The following is a 20,985-nucleotide window of genomic DNA, read 5'->3' as shown; positions in this document are numbered from 1 at the left end:
GACCTAGGCTCAAATTTGGGAACCAATTTTTTTTTTTTATCACCACTGACTTTGACTGCCACCTAGTGGTTGATTCTCAACTCTGCATGCATGAAATTTTAATACAGGAATCCCAAAAACACTGAAAAACAAAAAATACTGGACCCAAGCACCAAACAGTCAGGGGTGCAAAAGAAGCTAAACTTTTATTTCAGTGATAATAAGTACCTTTTTAGTATCATTATCCAGATTACTTGCTGTCTAAAGCCATGTAGGAAACACCAGTGCGAGCAATTCAACATGTTTTTGTTTCTTGTCCACCCCCTCCCCCAGCTGTGAGGTGACGGTGCACAGGCAACGACAGAACTACAGAGAACATTCAGTTAAATCACAACAAAATACAGAAAAATCAGAACAGGACTGACAACAGACAAAAAAAGAAGAAGAGAACAAATCCATAAAAATGAACCCGGATATTTTAGTTGCTATACCTGAAGTGAAAATGGCAGATAAGACACTTCTCTCCGAAGAGCTTGTGTGAATATAAGTGAAATAAAAGCAGCAGTGAATATACAGCATGGCTGGACATTTAACCTTCAACTCAGTCAATTTTAAAAAATGACAACAAATGTCTGTTAATGAAATCATATGTGAGTATTTCTTAATGCCTGTAACTTGAGAAAAAGTCCCTGAATTGGCTGAACTGAAAGTGAAATGAACTCCATTTGTGACGGACGACACACATTTTGAGCAGTTAACTGAGGTACAAAGTGTTAAAAGCATCCTTCCTCTTACATACAGGACCATGTGGTGTGACTGGGGAACTATTAAGTCCCATCTGTGTTTACTTCATCTTTTCACCTCAAATCTAAATAAATTTCCCAATAACTTAATTTTTTTCAATCACTTTGGGAAATACACCTTTTGCACTTTATGGAGGTATCAGTGTCTATAATGCTGCATTCATGTCAAGCAGGAAAAACCAGTCACATCAGCCTACAACTTCAGATGGCAAGCGGTATCAATCTGCTCTCCTGACTCTCCACAGGAAAGCAAATAAGCGTATTTCCCAAAACGTCAAACAACTCTTTCAAAGTTTAAGCTTTTGCCACATGTAAGGAGTTTTTTAAAATCCACATTCACCTTTAGTTCTCAGCTCACAGTTCACTACAGAGGAGAAGCGCTGCCTTGTCCACGCAAAACATATTTTGGCATCTGACAGCTCCACACAGAGCAATCACCCATCGCATAAATAAGAAAGGAGAATCTTCATAAAGGCTGGTATGCATAGTGGTATACGCTTATTTCTATCTATTGTTTATGCAACAGCACGTTATTATGTATTCTGCAGTCAGTCAGTATGTACTGTAACCAGTTTACATTACGGGTCAACATCCACGTGTGTGCTTGGCTCCTACAGCAGCTATACTACACTGGTGGCAAACACAAAGCATCAACAGCGGTTAAAACAGTCAAAGCGATCTGTTCGCTACTTAGAGGAGAAATGAAAAAAAAAAAAGCCCGATGGCAACCTGTAAAAGTTAGAAACTGGATGAGATGAGGGGAAAAGAATCAAAAATAAAAATACTGATATGAATCAACACTCTCTTCAAAAACTGACAAAATGAGGTACGAGGTCAGAGAATGAGTCAAATGTTTCTTGGCAATGATCCTGTAAAGATTAAACCAACAATGCTGAGGCAAATTCTTCTTTCTGACTAAAAAAGTCAACAAGCCACTGAGGATGAGGCTGGCAATTCTATATTTTTCTCATTATGAACAAATCCCATGTAAAGACCAAAACCAACAATGAACTGATTCTTCTAACAAGTATTGTGTCTATGTGGCCAAATACTGATGCCACAGAGCTCCATTGTTATTGTCAAAAAAACTATTAAAAACACATCAGTGAGTCTTTTACATTGGCTAACAATTTCCTTCACTACTGTGAACATGGGCACTGGTTCTGACCTGATCCAACACACACCATCCTGCTGCTGAAATACTCACTCATGCATCAAATGTGTATAAATCTGCTTCATGATTTACTCCTGTTTGAGTTAGGTTTGCTAAAAACTACAATGCCCAGCTGTGTTAGGAAATTACGGAGTCTGTTTGTGAGCTGTTTTTAAAGAATCTGTGTCTTCAGGAGGAAACAATGGACAGACAGGACAGGGAAGTCAGAAAGTCATGAAGGATGATCAAACATTCTGAAAATCAAAAATATAGAATAACGCCAGCCTTATCTTTTAGAGAAAGGATATGTAGTCATGACAGCTGTGTTCTTGCAATACTGGTTCGTAGAGAAAGTAGGTCTGGAAAACGTCTGGGTGTGACACTTTGAAAACTAAGATAGAGACAGCAGCTGGACTTTTCTCTTGTCCAAACAGGTTTAAGATAAAAACATACAACTGTGAGGAGACATGAGGAGTGATTCCAATGTGACTAACTATGTAAACTATGGCAAATGTGACTGTAGAACCAAATGAATCAAACGCTGTGCTATAAGTAGTGCTGAAATGAATACACCATTAAAACCACTAAAAATCTGTAAAGACTATGAAGGTGAAAACAGAGTGGAGATGGGGTAGATACGTAGGTAAGAAGTGGAGAAGCCACCGTCTGTGAGCAAAGGAGAAAGGCGTTGATGATGAGGTCCTTTAAGTCGGGGGGGGGTCAAAGTTCAGATTGTATGAGCAGAGAAGCAGCACCTGTAGAAAAAAGGCATGAGCAGAGCGGAGCAGCTGAGAGTGACGCGATCCGCGGCGGAGGACGCCGAGTCAAGACGATCAACGACAGTGCAGACGACAGACACGAGCGCCTGTTTCTTCTTTGTCTCATTAGAATTAATGGATTAAAATGTCTGTTTGCATCTTTAGTGTTTTTGTCCCAGAGACGGCGACATGTGGATGTGCCGAGTCTCGAAATAGGTCAAAGTTTTCTACTGCTATAGAGACCAAAATTAATCTTTAGTATGAAAAAGAGCCACAGATGACCTGTGAGTTTGTTTTTTTACTGACATCTCTTGATTTATTAATCAGGAGCTTCAAAGGTTTGGACTTCAAACCCTCTACTCAGTCTGGATGGAAGTCTAGTTAGCAAAGCCCATCTGCCCTTTCTTGTTTTGTTGCCTCAGTCTTTTTTCTTTCGTGTTTAGGGTCAGGCAGGCTGAATGTTTCCCTCAACTGCTGCAGCCTGGTCGGGGGCCACAGCTGAAGTCTTCTCCTTTTATTTTTTTTGTTTTTTCTTTTTCAGGTCAGTGGCCGTCGGCAGACAGCTCCCACCCAAACAAACTCAGTCTCCTTCACAGCTGCAGACCTGGGTCTAGAAGTGCTCAAAATATTGTTATTTCAGATTTACTTTATCCCTAGATGACAGATGGTGGGGTTTTCATTACAGATAGTCTGACTGACGGTTCAGAGAAATCACAATATTCAAGTAAGTATTTTAAAGTTAACTTAAGCCTCCACATTACTGACATTTAGACCATGTGTCACACTATTTTAAATATCTGCATGAATAATCCCACCAATCTGGTCCACTGAGCACTTTAAAACAAATGCTAGGAAATGTTACTTAGGGTTCCTACATTTTGAGAATTTTAAAAAATGTAATTTCCTCTGATGTTTTTGATATAATTTATACGAAATGATACTAAAGAGGTTGTATCACTCTGTGGATAAACAACAAATATCTGCATATATTAGATGACAAGAGTCTAAAATCATAGAAAATATTTAGTTGTACAAACAATATATTGGGGCAGTGCAATATTTTTACAGATTTTTTGTGCAACTATCAAAGCGATCAAACCTGGAAAATATTTGATGCAATATCTTTCCAGACTTTCCAGGTCTATGCAGGAATCCTGATTAGTACTTCTCTACCCAGGTCTGCAGTGCACCGTTCGTTGACAGCGCTGGATGCTAAAACTTGGGCTGGTAAAGGGCCACACGTCCACTGAGGCAGCCTGAGGCCAGCTGGCAGTGTGTTGGGGAGAACTTGGTGGTGAGCACCACGTCGCTGTGTGAGTAGATGGAGCGGATCTCCCTGAGGCAGCTGGTCTGGACGGGCAGGCAGTCGGCCAGCTCACCGCAGCGCTCATCGAAGGCCAGCAGGCGGACTCCGTAGCCATACGGCGAGCAGATGAGCCGTCCGTCCGGGCTGAAGCACAGCTCCTTGATGTAGCCCCGCCCCACGTTGGCCTCCTCAATGTAGTGGGTGAGGCGGAGGGAGCAGCGGGGGGAGACGAGCGGGCGAGTGGGCGCTCCCTCCTGGAACTCATACACACACGTCCACTGCAGAGAGACAGGAAAAAAGATGCAGGAGCAGGGGATGGAGTCAGTGTCACACCAGGTTCTCAACGTATGATGGTGCCATTGCTGGAAAGATACTTGACGTTGCTTATGATGAGAACAGCCAAGTCACATAATCACTCAACAGCAGAACTACACTGAAAACAAACTGTAAAATACTGTATTTACAATGGCGTAATGTGGCCAAATTTGTAGTTGATATGTCGTTCCTACTGATGACAATGAATCAAGACATACAAAGTATATGCAGGAACATAATCCACAAACAACAGCATTAATAAGGTTTAGTCCAATCCAATGCAAAACTTTTACCGATAGCTGACATTTTGACAGAGAGAAAACCCCACTAAAGACGGCTTTGTTTAGACAAACAAAGGTTCTATTCATTTCTGCATCTGATCTTTGAGTAAGTAGGGCATGAAATGAGTCCTCAGCCCAAATATTGGAAAGTGTCAAATACTGAAAGCTAGCATTGAATTTATCTTGTATATTTCTTTTTGATCAGATAATTTCTGATTTCAAATAAATGTTTGCCTTTTTTAGACTATTATTTATTTATCAAAGATTCAACACGAGACCTTTAGTTTCTTTTGAATGTGTTTATATGCATGAAAGTAAGGTAAAAAAAAAAGCATTGTTCTAGTATGGGTAATGGAAGTCAGAAAAAAAGACAATCCATTTTTATGATTTGTGACAGCTACCTAATATTCACAATCTGTGCAGCAGCTCTTATGTCAGTTTCCAGCCACCAAATGTCAAGATCAACACACAGGGTCGGCAGGAGATGTTCTATCAGAGAGAAGTGTAGGTGAACTTTTTTAGGAATCAGTTGTGAATTCAAGCTGACAGCAGCTGTACTCTGCAAAGAAGCAAGCTACAAACATCACTCCTCAGGGGAACTGAGGGTGAGTTTTTTTTATACTCAATAAATAGATTTTTGGTGCAGTGTGCTATTAAATTCCAAATGAATATGATGGTGCAATTCCTACAGCACACCAACAGAGGTCAACAGAGGTCAGAAATTATTTTATCTAGATGCATAAAAGGTATCTCAACCTGCTTCCAGATTTACAAAGAATGAAGGGAGAGACATGCAGCGAAGTGATTTAATCAACAAAACTGCAGATCATATCTTTAAATTGGCTTTGAGATAACAAGTAAATCTGCAGCTAATGTTTCTCACCTCCTGGTCGTCCATGTTGCTGGAGCAGCGGATGAGTGTGGCCCAGCCTTTCGGATGGAGCTGCAGGGAGGTGATGCAGTTCCCTCGGTCCCTCTCTCCTGGGATCTCTGGAGTCAAAACCTCCAGACTATTCCGGGGGGAAAGACCTGTGAGAAGGAAAAAAAAGGTTTTTGATCATTTTCTAGTTAAGAAATTTCATTATTTATTCAATTTTATACCATGATTGTCTGACCTTCTCTGTGAGGGTGGATCTTGCTAGAGTCATTTCCCTGGCGAGGAGTTCCAGCTGACCTGGATGCTGATGTGCCTCCATCTACAGATTCACATCAGGGTCAGAAATCATTTTATTTAAACTGGAAACAACAGTGATGTGGCTATTCAACTTAATACTTAGTCAGCAAAACCTCAATAAGTTAACAGAGATGAAGGTGATGCCTTAAAACAGCTTTATCAAAGTGTAAATGAGGAAATATTTTGACATTTTGAACTGATATAAAGGACTGAAAACAATTACTCAACCCTCAAAACACCTGATTAATTATTTCTATACTGACTAATCAGTCCCTTTTTTTGGCATCAAAGCAGCATAAGATGTGACAAAAATCAACTAAAAAAGAACACCAACAGTACACCATAAAGTTTAAGGTTAAGGGAAAAGCCACAAAATATCTGGAAATTTTTCAGTAATAAAATATAAGGAATTTCTGAGCAGATTGGACTGTGATCTGACCTGAACTGAGGGGAGTCCGTCGTGCTCGCAGCATGCGGTAGCTGCCCACCTCAAGGGACTGAGTTAGGTCCAGGTCGTGGAGGATGAGCAGGTACCCTGAGGAAGTGGAGATGAGCATCTTGGAACAGTCGGGTGTCAGACGCATCCTCATTAGGTAGCGGGTGTGGAAGAACTTTTTGTGCGGGCAGCCATCCTCTGTAAACCTGCAGAGGAGAATCAATCACAGAGGGTTCAACAGGCAAGCTTCTTATATGAATCTGATGCAACCTTGGCTGGAGAGGATTGATCACTGGCAGACATAATGTGGGGAGTCGCTGTTCAACAACAAGCAGGTTTGGACCAAGAAAAATGATCCACTGTGGCATGATTTGTCACAAATTACAGAAACTTCAGAATCATTATCTTTGAGTGCTCCTTCTGGAGATAAAATTGGGTTTTAAGGGCTGAATTACAGCCAAAAATTCAATTTATCCCCCTGAAAAGCTGTAAAGTTACGGCTTTTATTTGATGGAGAGATGAAGAGAGAGGCTGTTAAAAAGTCAGTGATATACTGGTTGGAGTTTTATGTGCAGCTGCTGGTGCAGCATGACGTAACCACTAGAACAGACCTTTTCCAGGTGATAAAACTAGATGGATTTTGACGCCAATGTTGAAGGCACTGATCTCAATCACTGATTGTTGCCTTACATTGTAAAATCAACATAAGTCATACAGTATATATGCAAAATTTTAAACATTAGTATGTTTTTGAGATGATGAGTAGAAAAAGACAAAGACACAATCACCACACTCACATTTAAATATTCATAACTTTCACATATTTACTGTAAAATACTGTAAACAATAACCAACCTGTTAGTGTCCCATGTGATGACGTTGCCGTCGAAGCCAGACGTGACGAGGAGACGAGTGTTGGTGTCGTATTCGATGTTTTTCACCCAGCTGGCGTGGCCGTGCAAGGAGCAAACCTTTGAATTCAGCTTACGGAGATCCCATAATGCAATTGTGGTGTCGTCAGAGCAAGTGGCAAACAAACGATTGTCCAAAAACCTGCAGGGCAGAGATAGTCAGAAATAAATTTTACTTTAGACTCACAGCAGGCATGAACCCAGGACAGCCAGATCCCTTGAATAGTTTTTACTGTCCTCTGCACTTGACAAGGTGATTTAAGAGGATCATGTTGCCGATCCTGACTCTTTTTTGTGTCACTGCTCTGATCTCCAACAGTCTTGGTTACATCCCCCAGTGTGTTTAACTGTGTGAGACACAGGATGTTGCATGCTTTCTCTGTAAACCCTCCCTAGATGATATGAGATTACAGAAATCCACCTTATGTTGTTGACACAGTCCTCATGGGCCTCTGTCAGGGTTTTGATGTGTCTGGATGAGATGGGATCAAACAGCAGGACTTCAGTCTGCTCGCAGGCCACGGTCAACACAGACCTAAGCAGAGCAGACACACAAATCAAAGTCCCTCATAAATATACAAGAGGAGGAATGAAGGAGAATAATAAAAATAAAATGTTAATAAAATGATGGGAAATGATCAGTAGAAACTGTGAGCAGGTGCAGGTTGTTTTTGCCTCCTGCAAAGGTGCAATTTCCTTGAGAGACACCACTATGTGTACAAAGGGCATGTGTTTCCTCCTGCTGTCACCCGCAAACAGCATTTGATCCAGACTGGACACAGCTTGACCTGGTTTGGCTGCAGGATTTATTTCTTACATCTGCTGTCTAGTCACTACAGCTTGAACCCTGAATGTACTCATTAGTTGTGCTTATAGTGAGCAGGTTGTGCAAGACTTTTGAGGTTTTGTTTAGAGAAATTCAAAAACTTTAAATTGCCATGTTTTGGTTGTCAGGTGGATTATTAAATTAGTAGTTTATGGCTGTAACTTTACAAGTCAAAAAACATATTTAAGTTTTAAATAACTGCTGTTTCAACAGAAATACAAAGTATGCATGTGAAGTGATCCTTGCATGGTAAAGTCCAGGGAGATGAAGCTGAAGAGTTTTATGTTGAAATTCAAGCACTTTCCAGGCCATGTATCCAGTCTTTTTCAAACACTTTCACTACTTTTTCACATTACAAAGATTTACCAAGAAAGTGGGAACCCCGTGAACAGGAACTCCGGGTGAAAGGTCTAAAATGTTTGTCTTACCCGTCCGGGGAGTACTCCAGGTTGAACACCGCTCCGTGGGTCTGAGTGCTCAGGTTGACAGACTCCACAGCCGGATTCATAGAGCAGTACAAACTGGTCATTGTCCTGAAGTTGTCCCTAGCTGGGTCTACAAACACCCCACGTCTTATAGTCCTGCTCTGCAGCCAAGAAAACAGACTGTTCCCCCTGCCGCTGCCGCTGTCCGAGCCCCCGCCGCTCCCTGTCTGCGGCACTGCGGATCGGATTGCCACAGGGCTCCCGCTCTTCCGACGCCGGAGACCTCGCGTCGCGCTCCGGCCGTTCTTCGATGCTCCCGGGCTGCGAGGCAGGAACCCCCCGAGCGATGTCATCTTCCTCCTCCGAGTCGTCGATGTCAGGGTCTTCCTCTTTGTCGGAGACGCTGCCGCCGTCGGGCCTGTCCTGCGACTCGTCGGCGTCCTCGCTGGGGCTCTGGTGCTCCGAGCTCATTGTAGCAGCGTCCACACAGCCGTTTGTGTTTCGGGGCGCAGCGTCTCGGCTCAACGGCGAAAAGCAGGCTGACTCCGGTCACCCTCCGAGCATGAAACCGCGTCTTCCTCCAAACCTTTAAGGTGTCATGGCAGTGGATTTTGGCTGCATAGGTTACGTTAGGCAAATTATATTTTGATGCCAGACTTGGCAGCGCCTTATCACCGCGCATTAAGCTAAACACAGTTAGCTTAAATGCGACCGGAAGAATATAAATTTAGCCTTCAAAATAAAATAGAAAAGTTGTTTTTCAAAAGAACAGTACGTGTGCACCGTAAATAAAAAAAGCACACATTTAATTAATTGCTCAGTTGATTTAAACGCATTATCATTTATTTGCTGCAAATTAAATTACATCTCAACAAATCAAATTTTACTCATAAACATTTTAATCTGAAGTGATAAGGCGGAAGTTAGATGTTTTCTATTCTAACTAATTTGACTATTTTCTCTTCACCAAAACAAATGCGAAATAAAAAGAAATGACGAAGTTCCGCTTCCTCGTGTATTTTCAGAGGTATCCGTAGGTTGGTTGCTGCACTCTGCTGGAAAAATACCGCAAGTTAACTTTATTACATCCACGATGAAGGCAAGCAATGCATTGGCCTCTATCTATCTATCTGTTGTCCTGGTTTCCCACAGTGTTTACAGCTGAGGCGGGTCACTTCTCCTGAATATAGATCATAAACATTAAAACAAAAAATAAAAATAAGAATAAAATGTTAACGTTTAGGGATGGCCAGATTAACCAGGCAAAACTAAGCTACTGGATCACCATTAACACTCAAATTTCTTCCACTATATTTAATTTGCACAGTTTTTCTATGCTGGGGTGCAATCACAAATTAATTTAGGAATATACAACATACGGGCACAAAACTGAAATAACCAAAGGTCTTGAATCAGGTACATTCCCCAAGACATCCTTCAAGATCAGGTAATAAAACAGGGCCCAACTAAAGGCACTATGATGACAGTTAATATTGTCTTTAGTGGTGCATATTTCCAAAGCAGCTTTCAAATAAATAAACTGGATAACACTGAATAAAATCTGGTGCTTGTGTGACACCTGGATTTATGGGGCCCCAGCCACATTTCTTGGCACCAGTGACAAACGATGACAGGCACTTTTCCCTCTGTATTCAAATCAGAGTTGACGTGCCGGGACATTAGGTCTTTAGGATGAAGCACAGCTGCTGCCAAATCATCGCACAAACAGGACGCTCCCCGGAGGCACTTTTACATGACTGAGAGTGAAAATTATAGTTTGTGCTATAGCCTATTGATGTTTGCATGTCTCGACACCGTGCCCTCTGTATGTGTATGTGTGCGTGCTCAAAGCGTGCACCCTCTAGAGTTAATTGTGCATATTGCTTTGCCAACTTCGCTGCGGTGCTAAATGTGGTGGAGAACACAGTTTAAATCCCATTAACTTCATTACGAAAGTGCGTTTGTTTTAACTGCAAATAATTAACCTGGTGGGAGACAGGGCTGGTGACAAGGTGCGTTTGTACCCGGCTGGAGTCAGGTAGCAAGGCGTGTGTGTGCAGTGTGTGTGTGGTGACTGGGGGGGGGCATGTCCAACTCTATACTTTTGCGAACGCGCAACACACGCGTCCACGTGCACGCATGCACACTCTGGCACATACATAAAGAGAGCAAACAGTTGGATTCTTTCGGGGGCAGACGGCAAAAATGGCAAGTACTCGGGATGCTGCGCTCCATCCAAGCGGAGCCGGCTGCGCGGTTTTACGCGCGGCTGCAGGACCGAGCTCATCCAAAAAGACCCCGAGCCTCCCCGAGTTGATCCTGATCATGTCAGGGATGTTGCTCATCCCGGTCCAGCCAGCATCAGCTCATCCTCAATGCCTGGACTTCGAGCCACCTTTCAAACCTTCCTGGCACCTGGAGTTTTGTACCCAGTACGAACAGTTTGGCTGCTGTGACCAGAAAACGGACAACACGATCGCGGAGAGATACTGGGACATTATTGACCAGTTGGAAGTAGCAGGTCATGAGCTCTGTGCAGACATGTTGAAGGAGGTTATGTGTCAGGTAAATATATTTTCCTCTCTAAAAGTTGGGTTTGATGTTTTTGAGGATGACACAGTGCTGAATTTTCTGGTCTTTGGGATAAAGTTCTCTCACAACATAAAACATTTCTCAGGGTGATGATAACATTTCCAGTTTCCCCTCCTCTTTTGTCTAATTTATCAGCTGGAGTGAACTCAGTCTCAGTCTAGATAGTCTGACAGCTGTAAAGTATACCAGATGTTCAGAATGATTTTATCACAGGAATAAGATTAAATTCTTACACCACTACACTACAGGCAACCAAAATTAAGTTGTGCAATGTCTGAGCCACAGCACTATGAAATTAGAGTTATATTGCTGGGAAATGTCTCTAACGGTGGCCTGTGTGTGTGTGTGTGTGTGTGTGTGTGTGTGTGTTAAAAACCAGGATTTATGTGTCCTAATGGGACAATTCCATGCATCAGGTCAGCCCTAGGTGCCCCCTTAATTTCCACCTCCTTGCCTCACCGGTGCCTGAAAATGTTTCTGTGATAATCAGTGCACTGTAGTGTCTCATTTTTGTCCCACCCAGGAATGCTCTCCATATGCCGCCCACCTCTATGATGCTGAGGACCCGTACACACCTGTCAGAGAGCTACCTGGCCTTTGCTCTGGCTACTGTTCCGAGTTTCATGGCAAATGTCGCCACGTGGTTAAATATTTAACTGACAACCAGCTGCTGCAGGACACCTCTGAGCGGGACGTGTCCACGTTCTGCAGTCTGGTCGACCTGTCTGACCAGGACTACTGCTACCCCAATGTTTTGAAGACCTCTGACCTCAACAGCAACCTGGGGCAGGTGGTGGAAGACCCCAGAGGGTGTCTCCAGCTGTGCCTGACTGAGGTGGCCAATAATCTCAGGAATCCTGTCTTGATGTTGCACAGCGGCGATGACACGCACCGGATGTTCATCGCAGAGCAGGTGGGCTTTGTGTGGGTTTACCTGCGTGACGGCAGCCGGCTGGAGCAGCCTTTCCTGGACATGAGCGGGGAGGTGCTGACCACACCCTGGCTGGGGGATGAGAGGGGTTTCCTGGGCATGGCGTTTCACCCCAAGTACAGAGACAATGGACGCTTCTTCATCTACTACTCTATCCAAGTCAACAGCAAGCTGGAGAAAGTCAGAATCAGCGAGATGAAGGTGTCTGCCTATGATATGAACGTGGCTGATCCTTACTCAGAGAGGTACACAGATGGAAGGTTTCCTGTTGCACTTTTTATAGCTTCAAAATGTTTCTAATGGTGTACAAATCGGCAAGAACTGTACCTATCTCTGAAAGATATGGAAGAATATATTATCACCTCCATTGCACTAAAGTTTGCATGAACATGCTCTGAATTAAATCAATAAATTATATTTCCTGTAGCCAAAACTTCACTTTATGATTCAGGTTCTGTATGGATTAAACAAAAAAGATGTGTTCATCCGTCATCATTTAGAGGTGTTGGTAGGCAGACTTTGTTACCCTGGGACAAAGCCAGTCCAGCTGTTCAGCCCTGCTTACAGTCGAGGCGAACAAGCTACTGACTATAGCTTCATATTTAACAGAAATAAATGAGAGTGGTATCAGTCTGAACACATAACTCTCTGCCATAAAGTGAATAATCATATTTCCCACAGACAGTCACCTCCATTGTTTTGGTGTGTAACAGAAATCTTTGAAGTGATTATCCCAAAACCCTCTCCCCAAAACTATCAGCATGGCCAGATGAACTCTTAATGCCTCAGGTCTGCTCTTTTAGCACTTCTTTCTTTAAGACAAATAATTACTGCATAGAGAATGAGTGACAGACACCAAAGCATCAGTGCTGAGGATGTGAAGAATGGATAAAAGTTGGCCTGAGGGCGTACTTAAGAATCACAGCAACCGCATATTTATGTTTGACAAACAAGAATTTCACCTATAGTAGATGTGACTATACTGAAACTGCTTTTTTTCATCTAGGGTCATTTTAGAGATTGAGGAGCCAGCTGCAAACCACAATGGAGGCCAGCTGCTGTTTGGTTTTGATGGATGTTTGTACATTTTCACTGGAGATGGTGGAAAAGCCGGGGATCCATTTGGGAAGTATGGCAACTCACAAAACAAGTAAGGTTCTTCAGATTTCATATGAAGACAGAGTGAAAGTAGAAGCAGAGATATTTCACTATGAGAGTGGTCGTCTCATATAGGCCTACCCCAAAAATTACTTACTTAAAAAATTACTTAGCTAACCAGTTTTACTTTTTTACTTTAAACTGTTTAATTTGTTTCCCACTCCTTGCGTATTATTTCAATCATATTCATGTTTCTTCTATCTAATTAGATACACCTGTTATCCATTGACTCAATGTGCTCCACATCTGTTGAGCTCCACAAACCTCTGGCAACTGCAAAAGTACCCCCTGGGGTACAAGTACCAGATAGGGGATCACTGCTGTGATCAACTGTTGTTAAATTCTAGTTTTTCCTACCCAGGACTGCTCTGTTGGGAAAAGTACTTCGCATTGATGTGGATGGAAGTGACCCCAGTGGGAGGCATTACAGGATCCCCCCTGATAACCCATTCCTTGGTGACCCAGATGCTCGGCCAGAGGTGTACGCATATGGGGTCAGGAACATGTGGCGATGCTCTGTGGACCGTGGCGACCCTGTCAGCCGCTACGGCAGGGGCAGGATATTTTGTGGAGACGTTGGTCAAAACCGCTACGAGGAGATTGACATTATTGTGAAGGGGGGAAACTATGGATGGAGAGCCAAAGAGGGTTTCGAGTGCTATGATATGAAACTGTGCCACAACTCCTCCTTGGGTGAGTATTTTCTCTTCATGTGAAACTTCCCTGATGATAAAAATCAAGAAACAATCTCTCTGTCACTGATACTTTCACCACCTGTTATTTCTGCCGTAATGGTCCTTTTTCAATCTATTTTTGATGCTCCAGATTTAGTTTTATTTAACAGTGCGTCTTTCTCTGCCACAACAGATGACATCCTGCCTATATTTGCATATAGCCATCATGTTGGGAAGTCTGTGACAGGGGGATATGTGTACAGAGGATGTGAATCACCCAATCTGAACGGCCTGTACATTTTTGGAGACTTCATGAGTGGGTAAGATTGTGCTGATCTGAGCCAAATAGTTTACTCCAACTGTTGGCTAAAAAGATGATGATTTTCTGTCAGCGTTTCAGCAGTGGAGGAAAAGAAAATTTCTCATCTTGTTTTGTCAGCTGTTGTGCATTTTTGAATTTAATGAGAAAGCTGCGTGTTTCTTTTTAAAACGAAATCAAGTCATGTCACTAAGTCCCTAGTCACCATGTTATTTACCTAGAATTTGACTTAATTTGAATTGTGGCTTAACTTGGTGTTTTATCCTTTTGAGCATGACTTAAACTCAGACAATTTGATGAGAATGGGTTGTTGTTCTAATTTGTAATGGATTACACAGTTTCTCTTACTACTAAGTAGTAAAAGTCCTCTGGTTTCTTCGAGAATACCGATGAGAGACGAGTTAATAATTCCTGCCTTAAATGTGATAAATCCATGTCAGTTGGTTACAACAATGTAAAAGATTCCTCTCAATTTTCTAGTCGAATAATGGCATTAGAGGAAGATAAGACAACGGGACAGTGGAAGGAAAAGAGTGTTTGTATGGGTGATACGAAAACATGCTCTTTTCCTGGACTCATCAATCATCACCACAAGTTCATCATCTCATTTGCTGAAGATGAAGCAGGTAATGTTTCTTCTGTCTCTCACAACCTTTAGCACTGAATTTCAACAACTTAAAATGACTGACAAGCTCTTTCTGGTTTTTAAAAACATTTTTTTTAAGGGGAGCTGTATTTTCTTGCCACTGCGTACCCCAGTGCCATGTCTCCTTTTGGAACTGTTTTCAAATTCATGGATCCCTCCAGGTAAAGTATCAGTATCAGCTTATCATATATATAATGCATGTGTTTTTAGTCATCATCATCATCTATCAAGTGATAAGCAGGGCTCATGAGAATCTGTTTCCTGTAGGCTTGTATTGTGTATTCAGAATACACGTGTGGTAGAGCTACTTTAAGTGTGTTTTGTTCAGTCTCTTTGCAACTGCTTGATTGCTTTAGACCAAGCTTCTGACTGTAATTAAATAGGTTGAAGACCTTACCTAACCGTTTCATTTTGGGTACATTTTGTGCACAAAAATGGGGGTAAATGGTTAGAGGTTAACTCTTCGACTTCTGCAGGAGAGCTCCTCCAGGGAAATGTAAGCAGAAGCCACTGCCTGTCAAAGTGAGGGGGAAAAAGTTTCCATTTGTGCCCAGGGAATGTAAGTCACCTGAGTTTACCATCACATTTTTATCATCATCTTCTTATAGCTTAATGTATCATTTTTATTGGGTGCACATGCCAGACCTTGATGAAAATTTGAAAAGGGAAATTTTCTTTGACTGAACTTGTCTGACAGAGTGGAGCCACTGAAATTGCACCTTATACCGAAATATGTCCATGGTGTTTTTCAGTTTTTAGAGTGAAAATGGTCTTGGTTCAGTCAACGTGCACTAAATATAAACAACATACACACAACATATTATCAAGTCAATTAAACTGATGTTAGAAGTTAGTATAAGTGTTATGCAGAAAAGGGTTAAGAGAAAAATCTGTTCTGGCAAGCCAGCAAATTGCCTACATTCAGTGTTTACTCTTGAGGCCATATATAAAACTATAAAAAGCAGTCTCCCTTTTACATCAAACATATTTAAAGTAGAGACAAAAGAGGAAAGCATTTCAAACATCTTGGCCTGTTTTCAAAGCCAAATATTCAGTCCAGCTTTATAAAACGCAACATGTGGCTGCACATTTGAAGGAGTAAAACAGTGAAAATGGATATTTATGACATCTGTACCATTTCAGTGACTGTGCTGGACATAAATGAAAAACCTACAAGACCACCACCAAGAAAACTCAAACTCACCACCAAACCACTGGTGACGAGCAGCCAGGTCAAACCTACGACGACGGCGGCCAGCACGATGACGACAACAACAGCGACGTTGACAACAAAGAGCACTGGTGCGCTGAAGTGGAAATCACCTGATAAGAAAGCAAAGAAGAAAAATAAATTGAAACCGTGGGGGAAAAACAAAATGCTGAACAAGCAGGAAGTCAAGAAGAAGAATGCTTTACAGCAGAAATCCAGGGAGGAGTCAAAGAAGATTGCTGTGATCAAGCCTGACAAAGATAAAGTAAAACCAAAGACCAATCAGACTGCGACAGATAATTTAAAAACTAACACCCTGAAAACCTCAAACAGCCTGAAAGATAACGCATTCAACACAAAAAAGAAGACTGCTGAGAGGAAAGGCACACAGAAGCAAATCAGACTTGAGAAAAACAGCATAAAGATGAAAGAATCAGCAGCAGAATATCATGCTTTCATGAACAAAACTAAGACGAACTTGAATGTAAAAAGCAACAGGACAATGAGAAACCAACTTCAGGTGAAAAACAAGCAAGCAAGAGTTTCCAAAGCACTTTAAAATCTTATTTTTTATTATGACCAAGTCACTGTTGTTTTGTATGTTTTTTGTATGTGAATCAGTCAATGTTGACTGTCACATTGGTTTGATATTTTGGGAAAAGCACAGACTTGCTTTCTTTCCAAGAATTAGATGATAAGACTGATACCAGCGACATGTCTGTTCAGTAAGCAGCAGCTGTTTAGCATAGCATAAACACAATCCACTTCCCAGCAGAGCTCACTAATTAACATGTTTTATCTTGTTTTATTACTTTTGGATAAAAGCAGGCGAGCTGTTTCCCCGTTTCCAGTTTTTACATAAGGCTAAGCTAACCATCTCATAGCTGTAGCTTCGTATTTACTGCACAGCGAGGAGAGCGGTGAGTCTTCTCATCTACTGCTCAGTAAGAAAGCAAATAAGTACATTTCCCAAAATGTTGAACTATACCTTTAAGGACACAAGTGTTGCATGCAATTATGCATGTAATGACACTGTTTCCTTAACATTTTATTTTTGACAGTCATAAAATGTTTGGTTAATCACTGCCCCGTCTGTATTTAGAACATATCAAATAGGTTTGAAATGGAAATAAGGAGCAAACTCACACAAAAACTTCCAACGATACCAAACCCCAGTGTTGTTAAAATGCTCTAATTTTACAACACATGCAAGTGCTAAAAATAAACATTTGAAAGTGTCTGTGTGTGTGTGTTTCAGAAGCTCTCTGTAATTAAACTCCACACCACTGATCATAACTGAAACCACTGTGACCATGGCTTGTATAATGGCTGCTGTAAACATAAAGCTGCCCTGACAGTGACATGCAGTTGTGCACACTGAGGTTACGTCTGACAGTCCTCAAAGCCCACAGTGTGTATTTCATAATTTCTAAAAAAGAGCCTCATATGGCATTTTGTAACTTGTTTTGGTTATGATGAAGGAAAGGTCACCCGAGGGAAGGCGCTCTCCTCTGCTTTCGTAACACCTAACAAAAATGACATGACAAAAGAAACATATCGTACCATATGATGAAAGCAGTGTGTTTGATTGACATGACAATGTAAAGACAGGCAACATACCATACAAGAGCACGTCATGTTATCAAATAAACATGAGAAGTCATGATAATCTTATTCACTTGAGTCAGCAGTGCTAATTCACAACAGAAGTTATCTCACTGTACATATTCTGTCTGTATTTGCTGCTGGAAACGTAATTTCCCTGAGGGAGTCATCCCAAAGGGATCGATAAAGTCTAAGTCTATATAGAGCAGGTCTAGACTGTACCCTTTATCTCATAAAATTTACAGAGAGATCCCACCATGACTGTGGCAAGGAAAAACTTCCTTTTAAGAGGCAGAAACCTTGAGCAGAACCGGACTCAGGGTGGGCGGCCATCTGCCTCTGTCTCATCTGAAAGGCTTCTCGAGTTCTGAGGAAGGAACTGAAGAGGCCTCTTGGATGAGAGATGAAATATCTTCAAGGAACCTAAAAGAAGTCCATGTGGCTTCGAACTCGAGCACTTAAGACCACCATGACCTGGATGACCGAGACCCTACACAGACGTCATAATCATTTTCTGAAAACTTCAACCAAATCCTGTCTTCACCGCTGAAGCCATACTTTCTACCATGACATAACATAATTTACCCTAATTATTATACCATACTGTTTTGTAACATGACATGAACTTGCCATACCATGACACATAACACAAGATGATGTTTCATTCCCATGTGTAACCAAGAGATTGCTTAGACAAGGGATTCTTTCTCGGCTCCTAACATGCGAACAGTCAGGTGTGGTCATGTTTTCCTGACAACATATTAGTCAGACATTTTGAAGACCTGTCTTAAACTGAGGTGCTATGGAATAAAAGTATTTCAAGTTCAGAGACCCTCTTATATTGCAGGGCTCCAAGTGCTCATTTCCCTCCACATCAAGGGTAAGTCTGCTGTGTGTCCTCTGTATGTTGTAGTATATGTTGCTGTTTAAATTTAAACCACAGGACCCTCTCAAATTACAGACCTTCAAAACTATGCATCTGTGCTTAAATGTAGCCAGTTAAAAAGACCTGGTGGTGCTACACAAATCAACTTCTTTGGATCTTTGGGAGTTTTTTGCTTTAACACACACAAAAGTACCTACTTTTGTGACAGAGATGAGGCTGCCAGAGCAATGTGTGGAAGTGGTTCTTTTCCTGTTGTGCAAGAGCTCCTATTAGCTCTGTTTGTCATTACCTGGGGCTGTTTTGCTAGAGGGGCAACACTTTGAAGTGTAAAAACCACACCACTTTTCAACTGACACAACGCTTCACTGACATGTGAGGTGACTCACAACATGATGGTCTCCCCTTTCAAAGAAGATGTCTGCAGGTTTCTGTGATTTATCATTTCTTGTTGGATTCCTTCCAATAATGTAAAGAGCTGCCCTGTGCTGAAATAAGTGAATTTGAATGTTGGGCAAAAACATAGATGCTCTCTTTTTCAAAACTTAAATATATACTTAGATTATATATTGAATAATTGGATCATCTGAAGTTCACTTTACAGTAATCTGGGTGCCATTGAGTTTACAGTGTGACCAGCTTCAATTGAGCCTACTTATAGTGTGGCCCTCGAGGTGAGGATGATAGTTCAGAGCGTCCAGCTGTCTGTATCCATGGCAGAGGTACCAACATCCTGTAATGCCTTTGAAAACAGAGGAAAATGTTATTAACAGAGCAGTGTAGAGTGGCTGAATAGTTGAGTAAAAAAATGTGGCGTTCGTGTGCTGCCTGGATTTTTCTTTTGCAGCCTGAAGACGTGTAATCAGGTGGGTTGGAGACTCTGAATTGCACAGTGTTTGAGATTACAACATTCTGCCATACTACACACTCATTCTGTACTGTTAGGCACATGGAATGCTGTTCTGTGTACTATACACAGTATCATTATAACAGAGGTCTGCCTTCATAACAAATAATAAATAATAATAAATTACTTTGCTTTATTGATTTAGCTTTTAAAAATATCTGTAGAGCCATACAGGTACAGTGGGCTGTTGGCTCTCACAGATAAAAACATCCAAGACTTTAACATCATCTCCAGTGGAGCTCTCTCAGCTTTGTGAGAAATGTAGCACCACTCCACAACTTACTCTCAGTGTAGAAATGGTGAACTGTGACTGACCGCAGGACTAGTCTATTTTGATATAGGAGTAAAAAAAAAACAAAAAAAACTTGACTATGTATGGAGTTATGGTCCAAATTTAGCAAGAAACCCAAGAAAAACTCTTGGATCAATATGAATGCAGTGCTGAAATTATAAAGCAATTTTAAAAACAGGCTGCTGGATTTGAAATTCTGTTTGAAGCCACATCTGAAAAAAAAAAAACCTATCAATCTCCACCATCAATCATGTTCATAAAAAAATCTAAATCCACAACAGAGTAGTGTTTTTGAACAAGTTGTCATTGCTGCCTTAAAAATGTAATTAACTGAAACGTGTAGCAAAAAGGTAGTTTGACCAGTGCTGAAACAGAAGCAGAGAATAGCTTACATTGCATTTAAAAGTCTCAGCCACTCCCTCCCATTACTTTATAAAGTTTGGCTTCACCAAAAAGCCTTGAATATGCTTAGAGATTATTCTCACCCAGCGGCTGCCCAGTTTAAAGGAGGCACATTCCCTGAGGGTTTTGTTTTTAGCTCATTTCCAGTCAAATTTTTTGTGGTTTGTGTAGTTTTTGGAGCTCACCGATGCAAATCAAAATTTGTTATAACAGCAATAAACTTAACTCAAACCAAATCCGTACAATCATATCCAGAAATGTCTTCCTTCAATCAGCAGGCTCTTGCTATAGCTAAGGCACATTACTGCCCCCTACTGGCCATACTTTGTAACTAATGTTGGGTATTACAGAGGATCACCAGTGACTGTTCAACCTGATGGTAGAGTGAGAAAATGTGGATGAAAGAGACCTACATCTGTAGGAATCGTGCCTTACACACTTTGACCTCTTAAAATACTGACAGGGGTGAACAGGTTTCCCTTTAACTGAGAGGTCACAGGGTTTGATCTTTGTTTCCAACAGAAGCTTCAGCATGTTTGTCCTGTCCAAGTGTCACTGACCCACTGACCTGCTGCTGGTCAAACTCTGTAAGTTTTTCTAAATAACAGCATCGCACACATGAGAACTGGTGAAGCTGGAAAATATTTGACCTGATGTTTTGTTTTCATGCAGCAGCAAGTGTCAACTTTAAACATTCACAGCATGGACCTCAATTTGAAATATAACCCAGTCAGCAGTTCTTTACTTTCTTCATCAAGATGTTTTAATGTTGTACTATCTAATGTTTTATAATCAGTCATTGTGATTTTGTGCTACTAGTCTCTTTGAAATTACACATGCCTTAAAGTAGGAAGATATAAAAATGTTAAGAGCATTAAAGGGGAGGATGTTTACTCTTTAGAAATGAATAGATGGAAGATTTACCAGCATTAAAACAGATAAAATACCAAATGTTCTGCAACTTTTTAATACTGGAGGTTGTTGTTGCCCAGTAGTGTT

The 20,985-nt window shown here is 41.4% G+C and overlaps 2 protein-coding genes across 2 annotated transcripts; one reads left to right on the top strand and one right to left on the bottom strand.

Annotated features, from left to right (window-relative positions):
• Positions 1-159: 159 nt before the first annotated feature.
• Positions 160-9,516, bottom strand: wdr32 (WD repeat domain 32). The gene is given in 8 exon segments (XM_018666249.2): positions 160-4,277; positions 5,479-5,624; positions 5,711-5,791; positions 6,209-6,411; positions 7,061-7,258; positions 7,538-7,651; positions 8,371-8,609; positions 8,611-9,516. Coding segments are annotated over 8 exon segments (1,581 nt in total). The 5' UTR covers positions 8,839-9,516; the 3' UTR covers positions 160-3,905.
• Positions 9,517-10,449: 933 nt separating this feature from the next.
• Positions 10,450-20,975, top strand: hhipl2 (HHIP-like 2). Its single transcript, XM_018666203.2, has 9 exons — positions 10,450-10,932; positions 11,483-12,135; positions 12,897-13,040; positions 13,410-13,741; positions 13,916-14,042; positions 14,522-14,667; positions 14,767-14,848; positions 15,164-15,246; positions 15,831-20,975. Exons 1-9 carry the CDS (start codon positions 10,573-10,575, stop codon positions 16,454-16,456), a joined length of 2,553 nt encoding a protein of 850 aa, XP_018521719.1. The 5' UTR covers positions 10,450-10,572; the 3' UTR covers positions 16,457-20,975.
• Positions 20,976-20,985: the final 10 nt, after the last annotated feature.

Source organism: Lates calcarifer, linkage group LG19, assembly GCF_001640805.2.
Source record: "Lates calcarifer isolate ASB-BC8 linkage group LG19, TLL_Latcal_v3, whole genome shotgun sequence".
NCBI lineage: Eukaryota > Metazoa > Chordata > Actinopteri > Centropomidae > Lates > Lates calcarifer.
Note: the sequence above shows the minus strand (reverse complement) of the source record. Positions and strands in the feature narration are given on the sequence as shown.

Excerpts from the sequence above, each read along its gene's own strand:
- hhipl2 (XM_018666203.2), top strand. The coding sequence starts at position 10,573 with ATGGCAAGTACTCGGGATGCTGCGCTCCATCCAAGCGGAGCCGGCTGC. Across the intron at positions 10,933-11,482 it reads TGAAGGAGGTTATGTGTCAG|GAATGCTCTCCATATGCCGC; the intron begins GTAAATATATTT and ends TGTCCCACCCAG. Across the intron at positions 14,849-15,163 it reads AAATTCATGGATCCCTCCAG|GAGAGCTCCTCCAGGGAAAT; the intron begins GTAAAGTATCAG and ends CGACTTCTGCAG.